Below are 26,540 nucleotides of genomic sequence, written 5' to 3'. Positions count from 1 at the left end.
TGAGACCCTGTGACCAGTCATCCATTTCTGTGACCATTTTGGTTCATCTTGAGTGTAGCCCTGGCTGGGCTCTTGTGCTGCCCAAGGTGGATCCATTGAGGAGATCCTTTTAATAAATCCCTGCTTTGTTCTTTAATTCCATCAGGCCTCTGTTCTAGCTCAGCCTTCACAAGGCATCAACAGCAGCCAGTCTTACACCAAAATGGAGAATATAACCATTCTTTCTTGTCTGTACAATAAGGTGGCATTCCAGGACCAGAGGAATGGCTGCCTTTCCCTTCCAGACTTAAAAAAGAAAGAAACAAAAGCAGAATACTAAACACAAGTCAGGAATACTCCAGTCCACTCTTGCTGGTTTGGATGAGGAAGGGAATGTTGGAGGGCATTCTCCTCCTCATCCAAACCAGCTGAAATTGTGTCTGCTGGAAGAGCCTGACAATCCTGCTGGGACCTGGCTCCAGTCATCACAGAGAATTCCCAGCCTCCTTCAAGAGCTGCAAGGTGAGGCAAGCAAGGTGTGAGCTTACTGCACACCCCCTGCCCTGCAGAGCAGCCAGCCACTCACACTCACACCGAGCACATGAGGGATTTCAGGTTGCAGAGGCAGGGAAGGGGGAGCATTTACCCTGGGCTTGGCCAGCTCCTTCACGGTCTCGATCTCCTCGTCGGAGATGATGTCCAGGAAGCGAACGATGCGGGGCTTGTCCCACTCGTCCTCCTGCTTGACGGGGCCCAGGATGTACCTGGGGTTCCTGTTCCCGTCGTAGTAGCGGCAGAAGAGCCTCTTCTGTCTGCGGGGAGTCTGCAGGGAGGCACAGCAAGGGGCACTCAGACAACTGGTGTTGCCACATTTCTCTTCACAGAGAAAAGCAAGGCACAATTCTTCCCAAGGATTTCTGAGATTCGAATTCTCTGAACCTCAGAGAAAGGGAGAACGCAATTCTTATCTCATTTGCTGTGCCTGTGCTGTGCCAAAGTAGAATGCAATGTGGAGATTGTTTATCCAAAGTGAGGATGTTTTGTTTCCTTGGCCTGTCAGGGCCAGGTGTGTGTGTGTATGTGTGGACTGCTGGGTGACAGTCACAGGATTCAGAGCAGTGTGAGCAGGTGTCAGCAGAGGGAGTGCTTGGCAGATTCAGTTTAGATGAAATGTATATAGTATAGTATAATAAAGTAATTAATTAGCCTTCTGAGATCAGTGGAGTCAGATGCATCATTCTCTCCCCTTTGATTTACAATAAACTGCCACAGGACATTGGTATCTCCAAGGGCAGAACACATCCTGGACACACAAACAATTCACTCTCCCCACCTCCTTATGGGACAGGTTAAGGAGATGATTTCACTTTGAGAGGTCAGTGCTGTCTGCACTTTCATGGTGCTGTGCAATACTTCAGCAAGCATTACTTTACACAACCCTACTAAGATAATTTCATCACTAAAAAAACCACCCCAACTGATCCAGCTTCTCTGCCCATCTAGAATGAAAATATTCATTATAGTCTCACAGAGGTCTGGTGCTGTGCTAGAGAACTGACTGCAAACTACTCCAACTACCCTATTTAATTCTGTCTGTAAGTCTGGACTTCCAGCATCCTTATTCAATTAATTACACGGATGGAGCACTTCCAAGACAGCCAGCAGTGCCTGAGGCAGTGTTACTTTCTGTCTACTGAACAGGCCAACGGGGGCAGAAATCCAACACATGATCCTCAGCTCTGCACACTCATCCAGCTGCTCTAACAGCTTCCTTGCTTGCACACCACACACAAATTCCTGACATTGTTTGGTTTCAAACATTTGAGAACAGTCTACTCCACTTTACCATTTTGAGCCCCTCCCCACGGCACAGCATTTCGTACTTCCTTCTCTCAGGCAGGTAATCCTTTTTCTTAACCTCAGTTTCCTTCTCCTGCTCTTCTGAATCCGTGCTGGACTTGTTTGCCTCTTTTTCTTTAGCCATGATGTACTCAAAGTATTTCATGTTCCCGTTTGCTCTTTGATGTTCAGGATCTATGGACAGAGAAACAGACGGGGATCACTGGCAGGGTTCCAGCCCCTGAGGAATCATCCAGAAATGGTTATTCACAGAAAGCAAAAGGAAACAGATGCACACCACTGCTTCTCCAACCCTCACTGCACATGGGGGTCACAGCACTGAGGAAAAGGGTTTGGCCACTCCAGCCCATCCCACTTCAGAGGGAAAGACAAGGGAATGGGACAGGGAGAGAGCTGGCACAGCATGACTGGCTGGAAACCTGAAAATACCCTGGTGGGATTTAAAATTTCTGGTGACAAAGCTTTTTAACTTACAGAATTAGCTTCAGTTCTTTAATAAGTGGCTCTTGCTATGCTGGGGTTAGTTCTGAGCTTCCCAGAGCATCCATTACACAGTCAGTCAGTGGAGTATTTACAGGAGAATAATTGCTTTCATTTTTCATGAAGCAGACTCTTATGTCACTGTCCTGTATGCTGTATTTCTTGTTTGTGTAAGTGTTTCATCTTCAGCATGCTGAATTTGTATTTAAACCATCTGCAGAGATGTCACTATCACCAATTTAGTTTCAATTTCATTAATTTTGGTTTTGCCTCTACCTAAGGGGAAGCAATCTCAACCCAGGAAAGCAAAATGTAGGGAGAGAAGCAGATTTCAGACAGAGAAAGGGACAGAAGCCAAGAAAACCCTTCAGTACACAGGAGCAAAGCCCCATCTAAAATGCAAAACCACACTTTACAAATGCATATAGGAGTCAGACCCCAGGCAAGGCTGCAGTGCCCAGGACAAAGCCAGGCAGAGCTGTGCCCCTGTGCCCCTCACCCAGCTCCAGGAGGCGCCTGGTGAGTGCCATGGCCTTGGCCAGGTCCCCCTGCTGGTACACAGCATAGCTCAGGTAGTCCAGGATGTAGACTTTGTCTGCAGAGGACACTTCTCCCTCATCCAGCTGCTTCAGGGCTTGCTCCATCCACAGCTCTGTGTGGTAGTAGTCAGCCTCTGTGTAGGCAATCTTGCCCAGCTCAAAGCAGTCTTCAGCTGTTAGGAAGGATTTGTGCTTCACACCTGGGTATTTAGAGCAAAACAAAAGAGTTTACACAGGGTTCCAGACCTGTGCTCTGAGAAACATTTGAGTTATTTCTCATTCCTCCCAGCAGGGTTTTATTTCTGTTCTCCCACAGCTCCCTTCTGCAGTAGCTGTTTGCTGGAAGTCTCTAAAGCCTGTAAATCCTTGGCACACAAGCACTCAGATGCAACTTTCTACTGCCAGAATACCAGGGAACAGCTAAATGTCTCTACCACTAGTGAAAAATCAAATTAAACAGACCTTCCTTCCTCAAAACCCCAACCACTTCCAGCAAGAGCAAAAATAAGCCAAATTTGAAGTTTCAGAACTCTGTTTTCAAGGACATCACATTATCACTTTCAAAATGTTACTGAACCACGACTTGTTAGTGACAGCTTGGTGGGGGAGGAGAAGGAAAACATCAGGGAGTAAATTCCCAGCTGCTTGGGATTTTTTTCAAGTCAGTCATTTTTAGAAACATTTTAAGTGACCTCTGAAAGATTAAAGCACTAGTAGGCAAACTACAGATTCCTATTTTTGCCTCTGGAAATACAGGCCCTATGAAAAACCAAATTTTATCTTGTAAAAGGGAAACAGGACCTGCCAGTGTTTTATTACAGCTAGAATTACATCCCTGATTACATCTTAACCCATTCTGAGTTTCTCACAGCAGCTCTGCAGTGCTCAGAGGGGGCAGCTGTTCTGCTGTCCATTCCTGTGATGGGCAGCAACTGCAGCTTCCTGAGCCTGAACCTGCAAACCTTCCAAGGACACAATAATTTGGCAGTAGATGAGATTCTGGACCAAAAGAAATTCCCTGGGAATGAAGAAAAGGAGCACAAACAAGTGACCACGTGGGAAGTTCTCTGGAGCTCTCCAGAGTCCAAGCTATTCTTTTTTATCCTCCAGAAACTGCAGGTTCTGCCAGTACACTTCATTGCACACAGTCTGGACAGCTCATTGCTTCAAAAGCAGCAAAACCTCCCCTTGTATTTCTGTCCTGTTTGAAGAAAACAGCAATGAGCTGCTCACTGCATTAGGAGGAATCTGTAGGTCCTTGAGCAGGTCTTGAACCAAACCCAAAAGCAAGCTTATACATCATAACACATAAAGCCAATTACTCTTAATTTTATTAGGCATCTGACCACAATAAGCACTTGCAAAAACAAGATGGATTGTACAGAGCTGATTTTTTGCCAGCTGGCACAGGACTATTTTTCAACAGAGGAAAACAAGGAAGAATTAGCAGAGAAAGTTTTCTGACAAAAAAGAGAAATTGTGTCTTCTCCTGCACAGAGCAGCCTACTAAAGATCAGCTCAGGCAATGCCACACAGGCTCCAGTCTGTGTATGCAGCATCTTTTGCTCATCAGTTTACACAATCCCTGAAGTTTAAGCTCAAAAAAAAACTTGTTAAAATGCATTATGTTTTATAATAAAACCAGGCATCTGCCAGTGCAACACAATAAAAAAAACCTACCCTGGCAAGATTTTATTGCTATTGATTTTTATTAGAAACTTTTAACACTAGATTATCTTACCGTAATTAGAAGAAAGATGCAGATTTCAACCAAAAAATCACTTTTTTCATTCATTTTACCCAGCTCAACCCCTTCCTAATGTTCCCTTCAGGCTGAGCAGTTAAGCAAGGTGGAACAGAGCAAACAATCTGCGATCAGAACATTTAGGAAATGCGAAGAACAGCCATGGATGGCTCTCACCTGGCAGGTTCCCCCTGGAGAGGGTGTCTGTGTCCAGGTTGTAGGTGTCCTGCAGCCTCAGGAGGGCCTTGGCTGCCCCAGTCTGATCCTCATCGTTTGGGAAGAACTGCCTCTGGATGGTCATGTTGGAGATAAAGCCTGGGAAAGGCAGGGAAACAGTGCTCACCTCTGTCCTGGGAGCTGGGTGAGCTCCCTGCCCCAGGGAAAGCCAAAATCCACCTTCACACGAGTCTGACCTGAACTCACAGCACAGGCTGCACAGTTTGCATTTGGTTTGGGGTTTTTTAAAGAAAGCAAAGGAAAAATGAAAAAATAAACACTTTTTATTTACCCCACCCCTTCAGAAGGGCTTGAGACACACTGGTGCAGATTTCTGGCTGGCAGGTGCAGAGCCTTTTCTGTTGCCATATTCAGCCCCTCTCACAGCAACAGGGAAGCTGAGTGTGCTGAATCCTGATCAGAGACTAAGCCTTTTCTTTTTGAAAGCTCTGCTTTCTTACAATTCCTAACTGCAAACCTCCATCTGGTATTAATTAGCTGTTGAGACAGTCTCACAGGTCCATTATAACCACCCTGGCTTCCTTTTGCTAAGTGTCTTTCACAGTCAACTATTTCATGTCCTTGCTCCTTGCTAAAGAGCTCCCACTCTTGCTGAAGAAAAGAGGCAGCAATTAAGTGTTTACTACACTAATTCAGATTAGTTCCACAAATGCTCAGTCTCAAAAGCAGATTTGCAAATCTCATCCAAGCCTTGACATGTGAAAGGCAACAGGCAAGCACCTGCTGTGAGCCAGTGATGCTGGATTTTGCTGCAGGCACACACACTCACCATCTGACATGTCCTTGAGCACCAGGCTCTCCAGCTCACCCCACTCTGTGTTGAGCCTTTTCATCAACTTGAATGCATTCACAGGATGGCCCAAAAACCCCTCTGGGTCTTTTGTGGCAGTAGCTGTCAGTTGATCCAACTTCTCTGCCCATCTAGAATGAAAATATTCATTAAAGCCTCACAGAGGTCTGGTGCTGTGCTAGAGAACTGATTCTAAACTACTCAAATGTCTTCACTAATAAAAAAGTCAACCAAAATTGCAATCTTCTGCATTATCTATATTTAGAGTTCTTCTAAAAGGAACAAGAAGGGCTACTTCCTTCTCCTTTATTAAATCTTCTTCCTCAGCTGCAGCCCAAATCTTGTGCTGCTCTTGCAGCCCTTGCTGGAACCCTGCTGGAGGAGTTCCTTCCTACAAGCCCCAAAAGCAGTGCCAGCACTTCCATTATGAGCTGCCATGCAGGACTAATCAAAAACAAAGCTTTACCCACATTTTCAATCTTTCAATCACCCCCTTTTTCCCCCTAAGGCTTACAAAAAGGCAGTTCAATGCTTGGCTCAAATTATTTTATGTTTAGACACACACTTACATCTGTGAGATGCCCCTTGCCTCTCTCCACAAAGCTCCTTTCCATGCTGAAAGCTTGGATGAAGAACATTCAGGAGTTCTCACACCCCCAAATGAGGAGCCCAGACCCAGTTTCTGGTGCTGCAGCACCAACTCAAACTTCTCTAAGTACCACAAGTCATTCACAACCCCAAGGTGCCCCAAAACAAGCACAGCTTTCAAAAAAAAAAAAAAAAATAGAAAAGAAAGCAGCTGTACACCATGAAGAGGTGCAGGAACACCCTGCAATGAGGGTAAATTGAGGCTGAGGAGCCCCACCCCACAGAGAATCCCACACTCCAGCAAGGAAGCAAAGCCAGAACGTGCAGCCTGGAGGGAGCTGTGCCCATCAGCTGGAGCTGCTCTTGCTCCAGGATCTGGTTTGCCTGGCTGGAAGCTGCAGGCTGTGCCTGGGGCAGGGAGGGGCTCACAGCTGCCAGAGGTGCCCCTGGCTGCATCTCCCCCCTGTCCCTGACTGTTCTCCTGCACTCTGACAGCCCCTGGGGGTTTTCCAGCAGCCACACCAGGGAGGGGCTCCCTCCAAACCAGAGGAGCTGCTGGGGACCAGCTCCAGCTCAGAGCAAGCCCAATGCTGAAAGGAACCAACTTCACCCTGTGCCTTCCAATGGGGACCAGCTCCAGCTCAGAGCAAGCCCAATGCTGAAAGGAACCAACTTCACCCTGTGCCTTCCAATGGCTCAGGGTCAAACCCTCCCTGCATTTCCCACTGCACAAGCAGCTCCCAGTGTCCTCCAGGTGCCAACAAACAACGCTGGCATTTTTTTCCCCATTTTTTTTAAATCTCTGTGACAGTTATTTAAACTCTCCTGACCTGCCAGGGAGCACCTCTGATGAAATGAAAAGAGAGCTGCAACATTGCTGCAATAAGCTGTGCTTACACACTCTGGGATGCCCAACTGCCACAATTCCTTGTTAATTTGTAGCTGTAAAGAATCTCCTTGGAATATTCCAAACCTGGCAGCAATTCCAAGCCTGTGTCTCAAGCAACAAAGAAGGATCTTTCTTCCTGGGTGGTGGAACACCAGAAAGTAACACACAAAGGCTAAGCTAAAAACCACTCCTCCATCTAGAACTGTTTCAACACCCTCAAGACAGATTTATGCATATTTCTGAAAGCAAGGAAAGCATCCTGTTCAGTGATAAAATAGGTTTATTTCTAGCTGTGATAAAATCTGTCACATTGGGCTCTGCTCCTCACATGCTCAGGTCTCTTCTTATTTATGCAGTGCTGAAAGGGAACAACTGACAACAAACACCCAGCAAAACCTGCTACTTTAAGCTTTGCCCCAGAGAAAAAATTCCACAAATTTAATCAGCCTTAAGGAAGCACTTTTTGCATAAGGATGGACTCAAATGATTGACCATTAGCATTGTGACACCAAATGCTTACTTTTTGATCTGCTCCAGCTTGCTTTCCTCTGCCTTAATGTAATCTTTGAGTGACACAACCAGATCTTTTTCTGTATTAATTAAGTCTGTCATATGACCTAGAAAAAAAAGAGTTCGGTGAGTCAAGGAGAAACACAAAATCCTGAGAATTAAAGGCATTTTCCTCTTTTCTACTTCCCCAAAAGTCCTTCTGCATTTGCTTAAACAACCCTGAAGGAGTGTCTGAGTAAGGCTTTTTTTTTTATTTAAGGAGAAAATCTCCTGCTGGACCAAGCTTGTTGCCATGGAAATTAATGTAATACTGCATATTTATTATTAGAACTAATTTAGGATTCATTTGGAAAAGGAAATAGTTTGCCACAGAGTAATCTTTCATCCAAGCATACATAATGTAGAGCAAATAAAGAGAAAGCTACAGATATACACAAAGCCTTTGTGTTTGATACACACCACTAATCCAGGGCTTTATTTTTAAGGTTATATCCATGACTTCAAGGGGTCTCTGGTATTAATTAATAATTGCTTCACCTCCTGCAAGCAGGCAGCTGAAGTGGTTCAGCACAAAGGGCTGCAGTGCCCAGCAGAAGCCAAGGGTGAGTCCAGACAAACTGCACCATTATGTGCCCTTGGCAGCTCACCACCTCCTTCCACATGTGTGCAGCACCAAAATTCTGCTTCAATCCCAGTACCCTTAAGAATAAATAGTGACTACAAAGCCTTGCCTGGCTCATTAGACCACCCTGGGCTGACTTAAAGCCCATTTCTCCCCAAAGAAAAGCCAATAACTGGTAAGAACATGGAAATGGGTTTAGTTCTGTAATGAACATGGTAATGGGTTTAGTTCAATTAGGACCTTGGATGATGAACACATCCTTGCAGAATGAGCTTTGAGCACTCTCAAGAAACTCTTTTGGCTACAGCAAAGCAGTTCTCACCAATGGAAGTGAAGAAGTCCGTGTGGGCACAAGAGAAAGGCAGCAGAAATCCCAGGGCTAGGGCACACCAAACCTTCTTGAATGCCATTGCTCAACAGCTCTCACACCTCACCACACACCTGTGAGAGAAACACAAACAGGTGAAAAGCCCTGCTCACCAGAGTGGAATGCACCTTCAGAAGGGGCAGCAGAACCCTGACAGCCTGAGCAGCTCCCACAGACTGACTCCTCCTGCTGACTTTTATACCTGAGGAAAAACAATAGCTCAGGGGCAAGGTGTTCACCAGCACTCTTCTTTCTGGCATCTAAGTCATGTTGCAGGCAGAGCTGCTTTGCAAAAAGCACGGAAAGAAGCCATCAAGCACTGAAAAAAGCCCACAACACCAATTTAAAACAGTCATTATCGAGTTCATCCACTCAATGGGAAAAAAAAAAAGTTTCCTTTTTTCAGTCAGAAAGATGCCAGTGGAGCAGGTCTGAATGAAAACCCACATGAGCAGTCCAGAGGGAGTTCTGTGCACGCTCCTGCTGCCTCTGTGGAGCCAAGCTCCACACCTGACACAAAAGGCAGCTCTGTCTGTCCCTGGATCCTGGCTGAGCACTCACAGGCCGTGCTTTCTGCAGGGCCAGCTGCCAAGCTCAAGCCTTTCAGGATCCTGATCCCTTCAGCAGCCCAGCATTGCCTGGCTCCTGCATACTTTAGGAGTAATTATGCTGTCGTGGAATTCACAAGGTTTGCCTTTTTTCCCCCCCAAACAAAAGCTTAAACTTTCACATATTGTAGCTGGTCAGAAAAAAGAATGAGCTCCAGTGCGTGGACAAAACTGATTTATAGCTCTTCCAACAGCACAACTAATGAAGAAAAATAAAGAAAAAAAGCAACAAGCTCAGCTACAGGGTAGTTTGGCCTATTTAGGGAAGAAAGTAGCATAACCTTAATCAAGCAAACAACATAGACCCAGGTGTGGTATTCACATAAAAAATGTTCAAACATAACCAGGGAAGCTCAAAAGTTATACCCAAATAAAAACCATCCCAAGCACAGGTGGTGGTACCACCAGGAACAACAGGAACATATCCCTGGCTCTGGAGTGCAGCATCTCTCTCACACTGCACCTGAGGTCAGCAGGCAGCTCCCTCCTCTCCTCCCACCCCCAGCACTGCAGAAGGGAGGCACTGGGGTTGGGGTTTCCTCTGGGGCCTGCCTGCCTGGGGCACAGGAGCAGCACAGCTCCACTGGCACCAACAGGAACAGCAGGAAAGGCACACGAGCCCAGAAAAGCAGCACAGCCTCCAGCTCTTGTAAACCACCCAAAATCAGCCTGACCACAGCTGAAGGGCTGATGCATTCTGGCACATTACAGCTCACTCTCTGCCTGTGAAAGTGAGAATTTGGACAGAGAAGCCTCCTGGAGTGCCTCTTTCCCCCTCACCAATGCTCTAAAGCAGCCCTGCTGTCCACAGCAGACTTTCTCACCTCTTCCTCCCCACAGGCAGCCATCAGACTGTCCCAAACATACCTAACAAAAACCCACTGATGTCCACCTCCATTCTTACTGAAAACACCACTCAGCTCCTGCTTCACCCTGCAGAAAGCCAAGTGCCTCCTGCTCACTCAGCACTTGAGCCAACACATCTGTGAATCGGTGACAAAGCACAAACAGCTTTACTACATCGTAAATATTTGCCAATTTTATCAGCACTGGGAATGCACTGAGCTATTTGTTTACTGCATGCGGTGAAACACAAGAGAAGCTTCATGAAGTTTCCTTTCTTGCTATATCAATCAAGATAAAACTTTTTAAAACCACAAAGGAAAACCAATAAACAGAATCACCAAAAAGGTGAAGAAAACAACCTTTCCTCTCCACCTACTGCTCTTAGTGACAGTGGTCCATCTTGGTTTTCCTCTTCTCCAGCTGCCTTTGCAGCCTGTTCCAACACCAGGCTTCTGCAAACACTGTTGCAACCTTTATTCCCACCTCCTTATCTCCACAGGCACACAGCAGGAGCGACTGGCAACAGCCACAAAATGCAGCGAGGGCAATTCCAAGGAGGTACAAACACAAAGTTTCTCACACTTAGGCACTACAAGAGGCTGCCTAGAGGAATTGGATCTCCCACTCTTGGAAGAATTTCAGAAGGAGCAGAGCTTTCCAACCACTGCAGCGGGACAAGCCACAGGTTCCCAAATCAAAGAAAACACAGCTCAGTTCGTATAGACACTGGAAATCTCCCAGACTCACAGGCTGCCAAGTAAGTAGGCTTTAATTTCTTCCCATTGGTGACATGAAGTAAAACAAAATCAAAATCCTCTCTCCATTACTCCTGTCAGTCTCACCCTCCTCCTCAGCCGTGTCCCACAAAAATGGCAATTGAGCATCTCGGGGAGGAGGGGATCTCTGCCCACGCAGGGAAGTGGGAGTGCAGCTGACAGCTCCAACACAGGAGCTCCCTGCCTCCCCTGGGAACCAGCACTGACTGAGCTCTGAAACAGCAAAACACCAGCAGGGGAACAGGGGGAACAGCAACCATACAAACACATGGGTTGAAGGGAAACAAAGCAGCAAGCAGAGCAATGGCACTGCCAAGAACAGCACAGATTCTCTGAGCACTCAACACATTTCAACACCACCATTTCAACTGATGTAACTTAGAGAGGTTTTTTTTGGGGGCTTCCCAAAGTTCAGCTCTGCAAGTAGAAAGGTGCAAGCAGGAAAGCAAAGAGAGCTGCAGAGTGACAGGTGACACAGCCTCATGATAGTCAGGTCCCAGTGCTCAGGGACCAAAGGCTGAAGATGCTCATTAGCCAATCTCCTCACTGCCAGCTCCAAGCTCCCAGGTGCTCACCAGGACTGAGAAAACAGGACACAAAATGGAAACTGAGAGGCTACTTCAACATGGAATGGCTCTAACTCAGTTCCAAACCAGCTTCTTTATTTAGGTAAGGAGTCACTGGCCTGCTCAGGATGAAGTCCACTGCAGGGCCAGGAGACAAAACTCCATCAGCAAGATCCTCAACTTCTGATTAAAAGATGGGTCCATACTCACAATCCTTACTGGACCCCACGGTATGTAACGATAATAATAAAACCCCTTGACCAGTTAAGCTGAGCTTAGGAGAAGATGGAGCCAGAAGTGATAGCTGCTCACTGCCCTAAACCTCTCCTGTCTCAAGGACAACCCAAGCTACAGCCTCATGACACAATGTGACCAAAAATACTACTGAAAAGGAAAGAACTTTCCCAAAATAAGTACTAAGAACATTTAGCTGCCATCATTGCTTAAAGGTCTCACAGGACAGAAGCACCAGAATCCAGTTCCCAACTCCCCTAGCATGTCCAAAGGTTGTCTTAAAATTAAGATCCAAGCAGAGAGAGAAGAAAGATTTTCTACAATTGCTGCTACCAAAAGAACAGGGTGCACTTTAGGCCTCTTTTAATGACAAAGTTACAATATTTCATATATATATATGAAAAACATAACATAATAAAAGATGAGAATCAATTTCAAAGTCAAGGAGGGTGTTCTACCTATCATTTACTCCCAAGCTGAAGAGAACATTCATGGCTGAATACAGAGCACTTGTGTTTGTACAGAGATTTATACACAGGGAACTGAAGTGAGTTTTCCCTTGGATTCCTCCAGAATAAGATGGAATGGACACAGCCCTCAGAGCCCACCTGTCTGAACTTTCCAGGCCAAGACAAGGAACACTGGGGATGGAATAGAGCAATTATTTTATTAGACACACCAGGCAGGAGGCTATCCTTCTGCTCAGGGATTAGCTGAGCAAATACAGAGATATCCAGGAATGTTTTCAGGTATTAAAGTGATTGAGGGAGCTGGGGGTGTTTAGGCTGGAGAAAAGGAGACTCAGGGGTGCCCTCATCACTCTCTACAGCTCCTGAAAGGTGCCTGTGCTCAGGTGGGGTTGGTCTCTTTCTCCAGGCAGTGATTCTGTGAATTCTAAAGAAAGCAGGACAATGCCAATGATCACTTGAGTTCTTCCACTGAGTATACTCTTTTAAAGAAAAAAATATTTCCTTATCTGTATCAACCTCAGCATGAAAGCATGGCTTTCCTGCTATAAACCTCTGCTTATCCTCACTCCTTCCAAAGTGGAACTCACCACCTGTCATTTCAGTTTGCCAAACTGCACTGGGCACTTTGCAATCTACGTGCAAGCCCCAAAAATCACAGCTTTAAAGGCTAGATTTTAAAGCCATTCATTATGGAACAGCATTGAAATCTGCACAGGTCAGAGAGCTGGCTCAGGGAGGAAAACAAAGAGAAAGAAAGTTAACGAGTACTGGTTGTGTCAGCACATACTTCAGAAGCAGTGCAGAGTGCTCCGGGTCAAATCAGTTTGGTCCAAGGCATTTAAAGGAATCCAGCAAAGGTCCGAGGTGCAGGGCAGTGGGACAGGGAACATCTCTGTCCCCAAAGGCCAGTCTCTGCTTCCCAGACAAGCCGGGAACTCATTACCTTTACTCTCCGCCCCTGGCAGAGCACCGTCTGCAGCCCGAGCCAACAGCCCCTGGCGCTGTGGGGAGCTGCATTGATTCACTCGTGTAACCAAGTAAATAAATGCCTTTCATTCACTAAAACCTCGAGCGCTGAACCTTTACTTGTGAGTGAACACTTCAGCACTCCGCGTTCACCTCTTACTGAAGCCAGCAGGAAAAAAGACGCGAAAATGAGCGTTGGGCAATCCCGAAGGATCTTCCCTATGGGAGCAGCCAGCTTTTCAGGCAAACTGGAAGATTTAGTCTAAGTACACGTGACATTTTTATTATATTATTTTTATTACATGTAATTCTTTTATATTTTTATTATATTATTTATACCTATTATATTCTTCAGCACGCTGAAGGCTCCAGAGTTTCTCCTGCCAATCAGGCTGGATCCTATCAAAACTGAACGGTATCGCTTACTACAAAGGCAGATGCAAAACTCCACGTAGAGCAGCTGGCTGAGCCCAACCCAAAGCAGAGGCGAGGGAAACCAAGGCAAGCCGCGCTCCCCAGGGCGCAATCCCCGCACACAGCTCACGCCGAGTAACTTTCCATCGCTCCCAGCCCCGAGCCGTGCGCTCGCAGCTCCCGCGGCCGCAAGGCCAAGGCGCTGCAGCTGCGGGGCCACCGAGCGGGACCGGAGCCCACCTGTGGCACCGGGGGGCAGCGGACCAGACCCGGCCGAGGGGACAACTCCCAGCTCCTAGAGGAGAAGGAGAGGGAGGCGGCGGCCGTGTTTAGTCTGCCAGCCGCGGGGAAGCCGGCGCGCCGGCGCCCTCCCGCCCCCCTCCGGAGGCTGCCGGCTCCCGTTACGTAAGGGCCGGGAACCCCGGCCGGCAGCTCCGGGACACCGGCCCCTGGCCGCGGGGCAGGCGGGGGGCGGCGGAGCGCTGCCACGTATCGCCCCCACCCACCGCCGCCCGCGCGGCAGCCGCCCAGCCCCGCGGCTCCCTTTCCCCCGACCCACCCGCCCGGGCACCCTCACGGCCGGCGGGACGGGGCGGCCGGGCCTCACCTGAGCACGGGGGGCGGCTGGGCGGGGACAGCACCAGAGCTCCGCGCTCTGCCCGGGGGCTTCACCCACTGAGAGCGCCCAGCCCCGCCGCGCCTCTTATAGACGCGCCCGGCCACGCCCCCTCAAGCCACGCCCCCGGGCGGTGCAGCCCGCGCGCTACGTGAGCCCGGTCACAACGGCGGGCGCCGGACTGCGCATGCGCCGCCGCCACAGCCGTGTCTCCACGTGGGTCCGCCCGGCCCGGGGACACCGCGCACGTGGGACCGGCCCGGTACCGCCACCGGCCCGGGGACACCGCGCACGTGGGACCGGCCCGGTACCGCCACCGGCCCGGGGACACCGCGCACGTGGGACCGCCACCGGCCCCGGGACACCGCGCACGTGGGACCGGCCCGGTACCGCCACCGGCCCCGGGACACCGCGCACGTGGGACTGCCCCGGTACCGCCACCGGCCCGGGTGCTGCGAGCTGGGAACAGCCGCCGGGACAAGGAGCTCGGCAGCACGGAGCCGGAGCGGTGGTTTTGGAGTAAAAGTTGCCAGAAAAGGCCCAGAACGCCGGTCCCGCACCTTGCTGCCAGGGCAGCTGGGCTCAGCATCACGGAGTCAGGCTGGAAAAGAGTCCGGGATCATCGAGCCCAGCCTGGGCGGGCTGTGCTGCAGCGCTCCGAAGCCTCTCAGGCGCTTTAAAAAGCTGCTTGGGTGAGTCTCGCTCGGAGAGATCGATGCTGCCTGCTCTTTGCTTTCTAGGGTTTCATAAATAAACTGGTTGTTTGTTCATTGCAGCGATTCAGTTGGAATCAGGGACATTCCCAAGCATTTTTCCTGTCTCTTTAGGTGAGGGTTTCAAGGCAAGGATCACCTCCTCACTAGCATAGCCAGCCTTCCATCATTGCCCTTTCAATTGGTGGTCACTCCCAGCTGGAAATCTTTCACAACAACAACAAGAGAGAGCTGGCAAAGGCACAGCAGGGCCAAACCCCCCTCTAACACACATTTTTAGCAGGGTGACTGCCTTAAAACCACCTCGTCCAGAAGAGGGATCTGGAGGCTGCAGCTGAGATTGTACCCAGACTGTCACCTCAGGTCCCACCCGAAGGGACAAAACCTCGGGTGTTTTGTCCCATTTTGGGGGGTGCAGGAGACACAAACAAGGACATGAGGTGAATGTAGTCGGTTCTTGTCCTGCTGCGGACACAGATGTGTCCACACAGCTGATGGCAGGGCAGGAAGAAGGCCAGTTTTTAGTGGAACTATCCATCAGAAAATAAGCCTTCCCTTCCTCTCATTCTGGTCACCTTCCAACAGAAATACAACTCCTACAACTAGCAGGAAACTCTGGAATGTTATCCAAGCTGTTATCCATCCAGTTAAAGCCCCATTATCCAAAGAGTCCCTAACATCTAGCCAGAGATTTAACAGCAGCTTTGAGAGATTTGGCAAAACCTCACACGCTGCAGAGGCACAGGCAGACTTCTTCAAGCAAGGTCTGCTGCTCTCTCATCCTCTTTTGCACTCTCCAGATATTTTTAGGAGGTGAGGCAGGCAGTGGGGGACACCAACAAGTCCATCAGCACAGGGCTGAAGGCTCCAGCTCGTTAGATTTGATTAATGAGGTTGCTGAGTCACATTTATATCAATCCACATTAACTCAAAAGGCTCAGCTGATTAAAAGGTCCATCATATACATGACAGACACGATTCTAACTTCAGAGAAAAGCCAGATTTTGGGTGGTTTGCATCTAAAATTTAATGATGGGGGGGAAGGCTACTCATTAGCTTTCTCCTTAAAGAAGTGGTTTGTCTTTCCCTAAGCTTGTTCTAAAAAAAGGATATTTTTTTTCTTTCCAAAAAGTTCCTTGTGGCTTGACCACAAGTTTTTGATGTGAATTTGCTGGTTTCATGTATTTAAGGCAATTAACAGTTGTTTTACAAGGGCCAGCTGTTAGCAATTCTAATGCTTATTTCTGCTTATTGGGGGCAACTGGAGAGGCACAAAACAGAAAGAAAAAGCAAGATTAGTAGTATAACCATTATTAGCCTGGAATTACATGTTCCAGCTGCTTTTATGACTTGGAAAAATCTTTTACCAACTCTTAACCCCAATATGAGTATTTTACAATAGAAAATTGAAGAAAAATAATATAGATTTTAGATATAATAGATTTAAGATTAGATATAATACATTTAAGAAAAAGAATAATTTTAGCAACACAGGACCAAAGATTTACCTTGACTTTGTCCATGTAAGAGATGATGTTCCCTGTGTCCTCTTTGCCTTCTCCTTTGGTTTGCTCTTACTGCATCAGGAGAGTTTCCGGGATTCATTTCCTCTGGGGCCCTGCCAAAGCTGAAATTGGGAAGCTACACAAAGCTGTCAGAGACTCATTTTTGTGTCCAGGCCCTCACTTCACTCCCAGAAATGCTCCCAGCATGGGGTACAATGTCTGCAAGGCACTGATATAAACAATTTACAGATGCAACTCGCTCAACTTGGAGCCCCAAAAATGCTTACAAAGAAACAACTCAAGTGCCAAACCAACAGCTGGCATTTGTGCTCCTTGAATGAAATGATTAAGTGAATAAGTGGCAAGCAAGCCTCTGTTTTGAAATCATCCCCCTTGCTGACATGCTGCAGAAATATCTAACAGAGCAATTGAGGTGTGAACCCTGGGGGAGAAGGCACAAGGGATGTCTCACAGAGTGCTTGGCTTGCCCCAGGTCAGACCAGCAGCAGTGCAGACTCTTATCTCATTTCTTATCTTCCCATGGCACACAGGTGGGCAGGGTTGGGCTAATCCAACCCGTGGGGGTTTGAGCTGCACCTAACAAGGAGAGGCCAGAGCACTGCCCTGCCCTGCTGCCCTGGCTTTTAGTCCTTCCTGGGACAGGAGCACTCACCAACACCTGGCTGCTCTGGCTGAACCAGCTGGAGAGGCTGGCCCCAGATTTGATGTCCCAAGCATCTCCCCCAGCTGCTTCCCTCTAAAGCCAGCTCTCCTTGCAAGATCCATATCTGGGGGCACTTAGGGTCAATAAATCTGTTAGTTTGTTTTAACAGCAGGGTGGATACTTCCCTTAGAGATTATATTTCAATCCTTGATCTTATTAAGGGAAGATGTGTTTTGTCCATTAATCCAATTAGCTCGCTGGATTAATAAAGACTGCTCAGTTTCAGGAAGCATAAAAATAGCAGTCAAGCATAATTAAAGCTAAACTTGTAAGTAACTCTGGTAACAAGAGCACTATTTCCCTGGATATTCTGTTTATTATTTTTACAAGCTAAGCTCTCAGATTACATGACGTAAATTCACGATTAGAACAGCTCAATTCATGACCAAAAAGCAACAGGCTGCCCTGAAAACATTTACTTTTTGTATGTTTATAAAATTCTCTTTGTGCTAAATATAGTCAGGTAGGCTCCAACCCAGAATAATGTTTTCAATACTCGAGAGGAATCTGTTGGATTGCAAAGGAATGAAAGTGATTTGTCATTATTCTGACTCTTTGATCAGAGCTGTTCAAATCCAGCTGTGGGTATTTGGGTGCTGGAGCACTGAACAGCTCCAGCCTTTGGATATATCCAGCTGTTGGAATCTGAAATGCAAGGAACTCTCAAAACTTTGAGCCTGTAAACCAAAGCTTAAAATGAAACACAGGATTTGATCTGAGACCTTGGAAAAAACTTCCAAACTTAAGTGCTAAAAGCAAAATTCTAGGTATGTAGTTTAAAACAAAAACACGTTAAGCTAAGTAAAAAAAGTTTAGAGTTTTAAAGTTTAAGATAGAAAAAATTAAAAATAACTACAAAAATAAACAAAAAAATTAAAATACAATATTATAAGTTTATATGCCATAACATAATTAACTAAAAAAGCTTATGCTAAAACATAAATCCATAAAACAAAATATTTAAAGGTTAAGTAAAAAACCATAAATATCCTTATTAACAATATTTTATCCTTATTAATGATATTTTATCCTTAAAAAGTCTTATAACTAAAAATCTTGTAACCTTCTAAACCATACCATAACAATGTAAACCAAACTCACCCTTACCTGTATAAAAAAATTTTTAAAATAATCATAAAAAATAACTCCAAAAGTCGCATCTCAAATTCCTTCCAAAATTTCCCACCAAAAAAAAAAAAAATCACAAATGGTGCCTCGTGTGATTTTTGGCATCTCTTCCTATTCGAGGACGTGTGGTCCTTTACTTAAACAACGCTCCCGTGCTGGGGATACAAAACCCAGAGAAGCTTGGGGTGGGGAAAAAAGGAAAAGGAGAAAAGAGAGAGAAAGTAAGGACCAGGAACACGCTCCAGCCTGGGCAGAACTACAATTCCCAGCGCTCCCGGAGCGGGAAGAGCGGCTGGAGCGCAGCGGAGGGGCCAGCCGGGATCTGCAGCTGACCGGGGCCAGCGCTGCTTCCGCACACGGCGCAGTGAGTGCGGAACGCGCGGGGAAGGGCGGCCCGACCCCGCTCCTGCCTGCTGCGGTTCCCCGAAGCTCGGGAATCTCCGGAGGTGCACGCTTCGCTGTCTGGGAGTTTTCATGGTCCCAGCCAAAGCCTGGCGCGGTGGTTCCTAGAGAGGAAGGGGTTAAACGCCTGTCGCGCTCGGGTCGGGGCACAAACTCTTCCTTCCCTTTGTCCCAGCCGGGGACATCGGTGCCGCTCGTTCCGGAGCAAGGGCGGCGCTCCGGGCTCAGCGGCGGGAAGTTCGCACGGCGGGCTGTGCGAGACGCGGGGGTGGAGAGCGACACACACACACACACACACAGGGCTGTCACCCCACCAAACCCTCTGTGACACGGTCTGTGTGGCAGTCACCGTCCTCACAGGTGTCGGCACCAGCATGCCCAGCTCCCACTGCTCCCAGTGGCTTCCCCAAGGGATTGTCCCGATCAGCTGAGACGGTGGGAAAAGGGATTTGGGGCGGAGATGTCCAGAGCCACGAGGCAAAGTCCCCACGTGTAAATAGAAGTCTGTGCTGAGGCACCTCTCAGGCTGCCATCGCTGCCCTGTGCTGAAGTAAGAGCTCTGAGACTCCTCCTGGCACCTCTCAGGCTGCCATCACTGCCCCGTGCTCTCAGACTCTTCCTGGCACGGTCCGTGTGTCTGTAACAGAGCAAAGGTGACTTGCTCCATAAAGGGTTTTGTGTTCTATGGCCGCAGAGTGCAATGTTCTCAGTGACCACCAGGGATTGTGCGCCGCAGTTCACGTTTGTCTCGGGTCTCCGGCTATTTTTGACATCCTGAAGCCGAGGTCAGGCTTTCAGCCCGGGCTGAAAACGTGCTGGGATTCTTTGCACAAAAAAGCGTTTGTAGCTGGAGATGATCCCACTCAGCTGCAACTGCTGTTCCCTGTCTAGCTCAGGGAATTCTCTTCCACAGCTGATATTTTGTCTTTCACTCTCTCCTGGCATCAGTGCCTTTCCCACAGATCCACTGTGTGCTGCAATAGGATGTGTGGTTGGATCGAGGCCATTACAACTGTGTAGGAAACCAGCAAAAGAGCAGCCACCTTCTCTGCCTTTTTCCCCATGGACACAGGGATTTGGGAGAGGAAGGTCTAATCTAGTCTCATAAGCAAGTTCTGTAAGAGCTGTGTACGCTCAGAGATGGAAACAAACTGAGTTATCTTCAAGTAATCTTAAAACTGGCCTGAAGTGGCGTTTGAAGTGTGACTGAAGTGATCATTTTAGAAAGCAGATTCTGCAGATGCTGTGAGAGAGGGAGAGGGAGATTTACCTGGTTATTGCACCTCTTCAATCAAACTTAACCTTGCAGGGCTGCTGCATTACATTTTATGCTCTTTTTTTAGGCAGAGACACCAGCTGTAAGTGTTGGTTATGGCTGCAGTGTATCAAGCACTGCACAGGAGAGTTTCCTCCCTCGCCTGCAGGTTGCACTCCACCTATGTGAGAAAAATGAGGTAAGTTCTTACCTGATTCCTGAGTACTGGGAGGCCAGAGCTTGGCACAAGCAGCCCTACCTCACCCCGACCCGGGGGTTAATCCTTTACCAGTTCAGCCATCACACAGAAATAGATGCTTTGTGAGCTCTGTGAAGGGTAACAGCCAAGGCCTCTGGGCTGCCTTCACCACTGGTAAGAACTGCTTCTCTCAGGCTGAAGCTCTGTTAATGATTGCCTGTCCTGCCTAGAGGGCTCCTCCAATACCAGGAAGACTTGAAGTGGTGCTGCTCACCTCTTTTTAAATACTGCTCCAAACAGCCTGGAAGGAGAATATGCTGACAGCCTTTTCCCTTTTTTTTTTTCCCCCTAACTCAGCTCCAGACAGCTGTGCCCTAATACTTGGTTTTTGCCCCTCACATCAGTGTGATAGGTACAACATAACACATGCAGCCTGATGGGAACCAGATTGAACATCAGAAGTGCTCAGCAGTTTGGCCAAACAGCATTTGGAGCCATCCAAATTCACAGAATATTCCGAGCTAGGAGGGATTGGGGTGTGTAAAGGAAAGATTAAGGTTCCCTGCAGCCTTTACAGCAGACTTTTTGGATTGAGAGACTGGGTTACTGATCTTCTTGCATCTCTAAACTTGAGGGTACTCATGTGGAAGGTAAGAACTGCAGTATTTTCTGCCACACAAACTTCACTAGAGGTTGCAGTCCACCAAAGAGTAACTCAGCTGTCAAAACTCTCCAAGCACGTGGAATATCTTAAATCTGACCTGCCCATTCAGCCCCTCCTGCTCTGTGCAGAATAAAGGCCCCAAATAAGCAAGAATCTCAACACAATCATCAATTCATCTTCCCAATCATTTTCTCACTGCAGATACTTAAATCAGTTAAAGGAAGATGACAGCCTTTGTAGACAAGCTCAGACCTCAGGAACTTTCTACCTCTTTCACAATCTCTCCCCCTTCCTGCAGAAAGTTGGGAAGAAATATTTGGTACCACAGCTCAGTGCAGCAGGTAAGAAAGGAATCGTGCATCCAGAAAGAAACACCTGGTGGATCACACAGCTGAAATGAAACAGAGGCACACACATGGTATCAGCCTGGTCTGTTCTGAGGTGATCAGGTGTAAACATGTGGGACTGTGCCTTTTGAAGAGACAGGGCTGGCAGGAAAACAAACAAGGCCTTACTGACAAACGTCTTTTTGGTGTAATGTAGGAAAAGTGTTCGTTGAGAGAAAGCTATTGGCTGGTGCAGGACAAAACCAATGGACAGCTGCTTCCCAGGCATTACAACATTGGGACCTTTAGCCTGACATGATCTAAACTTCCTAGAGCTTAGGAGCAAAGCCAGATTTTAGGTTTCTACCTGTGTGGGATCACTTGTCTGGTCCCCTTCCACACGTGGGCATTCTGCCTTGAGCCAAGATTGCCTGTGCCTTGAAGATCCAGAGAGCAAATCCAGAGATGCTTTTGCTTTCATCACAGCTTTCTCTTCCCTTTTCCCGGCTGTTCAGAAACGAGACAGATTCTGGAGAAGCTGCAGGAGGCCGAGCAGTGGATGGAGAAGTCGGTGCTGATCGGATGTTCAGACGAGCACAGGCCGCGCTTCGCGCTGGATTTAGGTTGGGATGACTCCTCTTCCTCTTCCAGCCCTGCCAGCACCAGTTTGATGCACTGGGATGGAGGAGATCCCTAATCCTTGGGAGGACCTGATGTGGTTCACTTCCATGGGAACTCCCAGAAACTGTATACTGGAACAGCAAAGGGCATAAAAGTGGAATAACAGCAATAATAGCTGAAATTTATGAAATCAAATTTTCTTTTTTTCTTTTTTTTTTTCCCGTGAACAGGAGCTTTGGATAAATCAGTCATTGAGGCAGAACTGCAGGGATCATTTACTGACCTACGAAAGGCTCTCTTTGTCGTGGACAGGAAGGATTCGCCTTTGCTGGCTTCGGTATTGGACAGGGCTTTTTGCTTCAGGGAGCTGTGGTCTCTAACATCAACCATTCTCCTCATCTCCCACATTGTTTTATGATCTAATATTGTAGAAGTTCCTACTATACACTTTCAGGAACTTAGATACAGACACACTATAAATTACAACAGTTTTCCCAAATTTGTAGTCCCAAAAGGAAGATGCAAGGGAAAGAGAAACAGAAAAGTGGCTTAAAAATGACTGCAGTAATTTATGCCATTTAGCTGAAATGTGCTAAATCACATAAATCCTCAGCTCAACAACTATCAGGCAAACTGGGAATCACAAACAAAGTTACACATCTTCTCTGAGAGCTGCTCTTTTAAACCCTCTCCCTTATAAGCTGGTGCCCTGTGTTTGGAAGGCCTAAGAAAAGGCCTTTGTGTGAAAATCAGCTGTCCTGACCCATAAGAAGAACTAGCTCATGTTTCCTTTCGTGCTTTATAATGTCTGTGATGCCTGGGCTATTTTTCAAGAAGATATTGAGGGCTGGAGACTCTTTAAAATAGTCCAGCTCCCAATACAACTCCCATTATGTCCCAGTAAACAACAGCTCTTGCCCACCTCCCCCAAACATACTCAAATTTAGAAGCAGCAAACATGGATTGCAGAATCTGGCACTTTCAAAGCACTGCCCATACTTCATTCACCTTTCTGAAGCTTCCAAAGATAATCAGAGTTTAACCCCATGACTGCACACCAAGCATTATTCAGGGAGACTGCTCGGAATTATTTCTTCCCCCTAGGTATATGTATTTTTTTTTTTTTTTTTTTAATGAGTTTGTGCTCCTCTGTGTTGGCAGGCCCAGTCCCTCCTGCGGTGGCACGATTCCCACCAGTACTGCAGCAAAACTGGGCAGCCCACTGAGAAGAACCCAGCTGGCAGCAAACGTGTCTGCCACGCCAGTGGAGTCACTTACTACCCTCAGGTGAGCCCTGGCAGCACAGGGAAGGGACACAGGGACAGGACGGCATCCCTGGGGGGGAGCAGGAAAAGGGATCTGTGCCTAGCTGGGTACTTTGTCTTTAGTGGTCAGCCAGCGACCCTCAACCAGCCAGGAAAAGCAAAAATTTTCACTTACTTGTTTTGTCTGAAGCCCTTGTTTTGCTTTGGGTGCACGTGGCAGGTGTCTCCAGTGGTCATCACCCTGGTGTCCGACGGGAGCCGCTGCCTCCTGGCCCGACAGCCCTCGTTTCCCCCGGGGATGTTCACGGCTCTGTCAGGCTTCTGTGACATGGGTGAGTGCTTCTGATCCAGCACCGTGGCCCTGGGCATGCAGGGTGTGGGGACATGTGTTTTCTTCATGGAGGAAAAAGCCCATTCTTTAGTCACATAACTCCTTTTTATACAGTTTTACAGACCTCGTGTGTGACTCCAATTGGTCAGTAGGTTTCTTGCCAATTACTTTTATTGGTAATTAAAAAGTTGTTACCCTCACTCAAACCACTGGTGTGTACTTGCAGGAAAAGTTGTTTGTGAGAGATAGTTTTCATTTTTCTATCTAACAGTGTAAAAACAGTTTATATGAGTGCTGGTTGTTTTTTACCCAGTGATAGACTGTTATGCTAAGGAACTGCTCACACCAGGATTGCTTTCACATGGGAACTTGCACAATGCTGGCTTTGACAAGGCCAGCCAGCGACCCCAGGAGAGCAGGCTTGATTCTGTGAAGCCTTTCTTTATGATTTTTCTACCTTACTGCAAGAGACATCAGCCATAATCTCTGTTCATACAGGAGGATGGACACAGTGATCTGTGTCCCCATCCCCAGATGTGTTCAAGGCCAAGCTGGGTAAGCCTTTGAGCAGCCTGGTCTAGCAGAAGGTGTCCATGCTGATAGCAGGAGGTTGGAACTAAATGATCCTTAAAGTCCCTTTGGACCCAAACCAGTGTGTGATTCTATGATAGCTGGAAAAAAAACCCCCACATATCTAAATAGATCAGTGTTTGCATGCAGACAGAATGTACCTGAAAGGAATGGGAATTATAGGTGTCTAGCAGTTCTTCTAGTCCCTGATAGCAAACATAGGCTTTAAACTTGCTGGGTTATAACCCCTGATCCTTTTAAAATCCATTTTGTGGCTCCTGCGGTCTGGCTTAGAAGAAAAACTACAGAGCTCTCATTACAGGAGGGAAAATGGCTTAAAATTGAATTGTTCTGTCCACCATCTGTATGTAGATGGGGCCAAAAATGTCTCTGGTGCCTGTGTTTATCAGAGGTTGATGAATTTAATGGAGCATCCCGCCAGCAAGTGTTTCCAGGACAGCACAGCTGGAGCTCCTGCGGGTGGGAATGAGCGTGTCCTGCGTTTCCCTCACCACGGTTCGCTGCCCTGAGGCCGGGCCGTCCTTGCCTAACTCCGGTTGGTTCTAGGTGAGAACGTGGAGGAGGCCGTGCGGCGAGAAGTGGCCGAAGAGGTGGGGCTGGAGGTGGAGTCGCTCCGCTACTCGGCGTCCCAGCACTGGCCCTTCCCCAGCAGCTCCTTGATGATTGCCTGCCACGCCCTGGTGGGAGCGCAGCGGGCTGAGGTGAGCGCCTCGGGCTCCCCGAGCTATTCCACTGCCTGCCTCAGGCAGCAAAACCTCCTTCAGCCCACAGAATTTGGTTAGGAGAGCATCAAACCCTCCGTAAATGCAATTTTCCGTTGGCTTTTTCTGCAAGTGCAGAAGAAACTTTGAAACAATCCCATCATCTCCTGTTGCAAGGTGCCAGATTTCACTCAGGTCGCTGTATACACAAGCCCAGAGCCCAGCAGCCCTGGATTTTTCCCTCTGAATTTTGCAGAGGGGGTTCCTTCACACATTTGCCAGAGAACAGTCACATTTCACCACGTTAATTACTGTGCTCAGCCACTTTGCCACGACAGAGCAGGGCTGGTTTGTGGCTTCCCTATGGAAACCAGCACAACAAAGTGCTGGTGGATAGAAATATCCTTCCCTGGGCTGGCATCAGAGTCTAATTCAGGTGTGGATGTAGCACTCTGGGCATTCCAGAATGGGATCTCTGTGGAAGTAAGGTGCCACTGCCCACATCCAAAGCTGATTTGAAGAACTGGTGCCCTCTCAATTCTTTCCAGATCAGTCTGGATACCCTGGAGCTGGAGGAAGCCCGTTGGTTTGGCCTGGAGGAAATTGTGGAGGGTCTCAAGAGGGAGCCCAGCTCTTCCAAGCAAGATGATGGTAGTTTTTTACCCTGGTTCCCTCCCAAACAGGCCATTGCTCACCAGCTGATCCGTGAGTGGCTTCAGCAGCAGAGTGCCCAGACAGCTTAGGCAGGGCTTCATCTACTCTGTGATTCCACCAGAACTGTCAAAGCTCCACAGAAAAGCTTCCAAAGCCCCTGGAGGCAAGGGCTCTGTCACAGTGAGGGCAGCACTCAGACACACTGACCTACAAAGGTCTCTGAACTGGTCTGACAGGCCCATGCACAGTGGATCACCTCTGAGATCCCATGGTTTGAAGTAAATGTACAATAAAATTCTTAGTTCCAAAGCATCCAACTTGTTGTGACCAGCTGTCACTGACCCCATGGCACCAATGCCCCATTTTCCTCCATTTCTTCTGTCTTGGGTGGACATTCAATATACCCTTTTTCCCAGAACAAAAATAAAGGGAGAGTGGCACTTTCCAGTGTCTCTGTTGATATGGATCTGGGAGAGATGTCAGAAACCAGAAGAAAAGCCACTGCCTGTTTGCTCTCCTCTTCTTCTCTCTCTTCTCATTCAATCTTCTGTTTTCATATAAAATACCCTTTTTTTTTTTTTTGGTGTGAATGTTAAATGGGCTTCTACATTTTCCCCACTGGTAAGACAGTTTCTTCTGTCCCAAGAAAGAGAGAACAGAGCTATCTGGTGGTGGAGAGGGGAAGAGCAAGACAGCACATAGGCATTTTAGAAGAACACAGCTAATGCAAAGGTGACAGGAACTGCTACAACAAGAACTGCACTTAGAGAAAAATCTTGAAAGGATCAGGGCCTCTTACCCTGAGGCCAAAGTCTGAGCCTTGCCTGGAGAGCTGGTCTGATTTCACTGATGAAATGATGCCACCTGTCTGGATGAAGAACAACAAGGGAACCATCTGGACAAGGGAAGCTCAGTGAAAGAGACACTTTAGGGAAAGGATGTTTGATCTGCTGCTGACTCAGGCTGACAGTCCTTTCTGCCTGCTTGGTCAGAGCTCAGATGCCACGATTGCAAAGCCAGGTGCTTGAAGGGGACAGGGATGTGTCCCTGACTGCTACCACTGGGATTCACTGCAGGTGAGCAGTGGTAAAATCTGCAGTCCTGACACCTGAGCAGCAAGTAAAAAAATAAGTCTTCCACACTTCTGAGACACACTGTGTTTGCTTGGGTTACTTTTACTTCAGGAGGTTGGGAGGGGATTCCTTCAGGCCATGGTGGCATGTACAAACACCCTTCCTGGTATTTTAGTTACCAGCGAGAGAAAAAGTCTCTTCAATCTACTCAAATAGGGGATTTTTTGGTAGAGCTAGAACAGCTACAAGATAATAATCACATCACATCTTTGGAAAAGCATTACATT

At 47.7% G+C, this 26,540-nt stretch overlaps 3 protein-coding genes across 6 annotated transcripts in view; 1 reads left to right on the top strand and 2 right to left on the bottom strand.

Moving 5' to 3' along the window:
- The window catches only part of P4HA1 (prolyl 4-hydroxylase subunit alpha 1), a 29,442-nt gene extending 15,241 nt beyond the window's left edge, over positions 1 to 14,201 (bottom strand). For all 4 annotated transcript variants that reach the window (XM_030951480.1, XM_030951482.1, XM_030951481.1 and 1 more), the window contains exons 1-8: positions 14,093 to 14,201; positions 8,561 to 8,679; positions 7,627 to 7,723; positions 5,609 to 5,760; positions 4,780 to 4,917; positions 2,819 to 3,058; positions 1,826 to 2,013; positions 626 to 802 (exon numbers count right to left, since the gene is read on the bottom strand). In XM_030951480.1, coding sequence (XP_030807340.1) covers positions 626 to 802; positions 1,826 to 2,013; positions 2,819 to 3,058; positions 4,780 to 4,917; positions 5,609 to 5,760; positions 7,627 to 7,723; positions 8,561 to 8,648 — 1,080 coding nt within the window. In that variant the 5' untranslated portion in view covers positions 8,649 to 8,679; positions 14,093 to 14,201. The remainder of the gene's footprint in view (positions 1 to 625; positions 803 to 1,825; positions 2,014 to 2,818; positions 3,059 to 4,779; positions 4,918 to 5,608; positions 5,761 to 7,626; positions 7,724 to 8,560; positions 8,680 to 14,092) is intronic.
- Positions 14,202 to 18,123: 3,922 nt separating this feature from the next.
- Positions 18,124 to 26,540, bottom strand: part of LOC115905116 (protein ecdysoneless homolog) — a 30,121-nt gene continuing 21,704 nt past the window's right edge. The window contains exons 19-20 of the mRNA XM_030951215.1: positions 23,079 to 23,296; positions 18,124 to 21,769 (exon numbers count right to left, since the gene is read on the bottom strand). The gene's annotated coding sequence lies outside the window, so the exon portion shown is untranslated. The remainder of the gene's footprint in view (positions 21,770 to 23,078; positions 23,297 to 26,540) is intronic.
- Positions 18,491 to 25,331, top strand: NUDT13 (nudix hydrolase 13). The gene is made up of 9 exons (XM_030951484.1): positions 18,491 to 18,617; positions 19,917 to 20,027; positions 20,893 to 21,032; positions 21,533 to 21,640; positions 21,869 to 21,975; positions 22,800 to 22,925; positions 23,124 to 23,235; positions 24,372 to 24,526; positions 25,075 to 25,331. Exons 2-9 carry the CDS (start codon positions 19,945 to 19,947, stop codon positions 25,267 to 25,269), a joined length of 1,026 nt encoding a protein of 341 aa, XP_030807344.1. The 5' UTR covers positions 18,491 to 18,617; positions 19,917 to 19,944; the 3' UTR covers positions 25,270 to 25,331.

The sequence above is a fragment of the Camarhynchus parvulus genome, chromosome 6 (genome assembly GCF_901933205.1).
Source record: "Camarhynchus parvulus chromosome 6, STF_HiC, whole genome shotgun sequence".
NCBI classification, from domain to species: domain Eukaryota; kingdom Metazoa; phylum Chordata; class Aves; order Passeriformes; family Thraupidae; genus Camarhynchus; species Camarhynchus parvulus.
The sequence above is the reverse complement of the archived record's forward strand: the minus strand, read 5'-3'. Positions and strand labels throughout refer to the sequence as shown.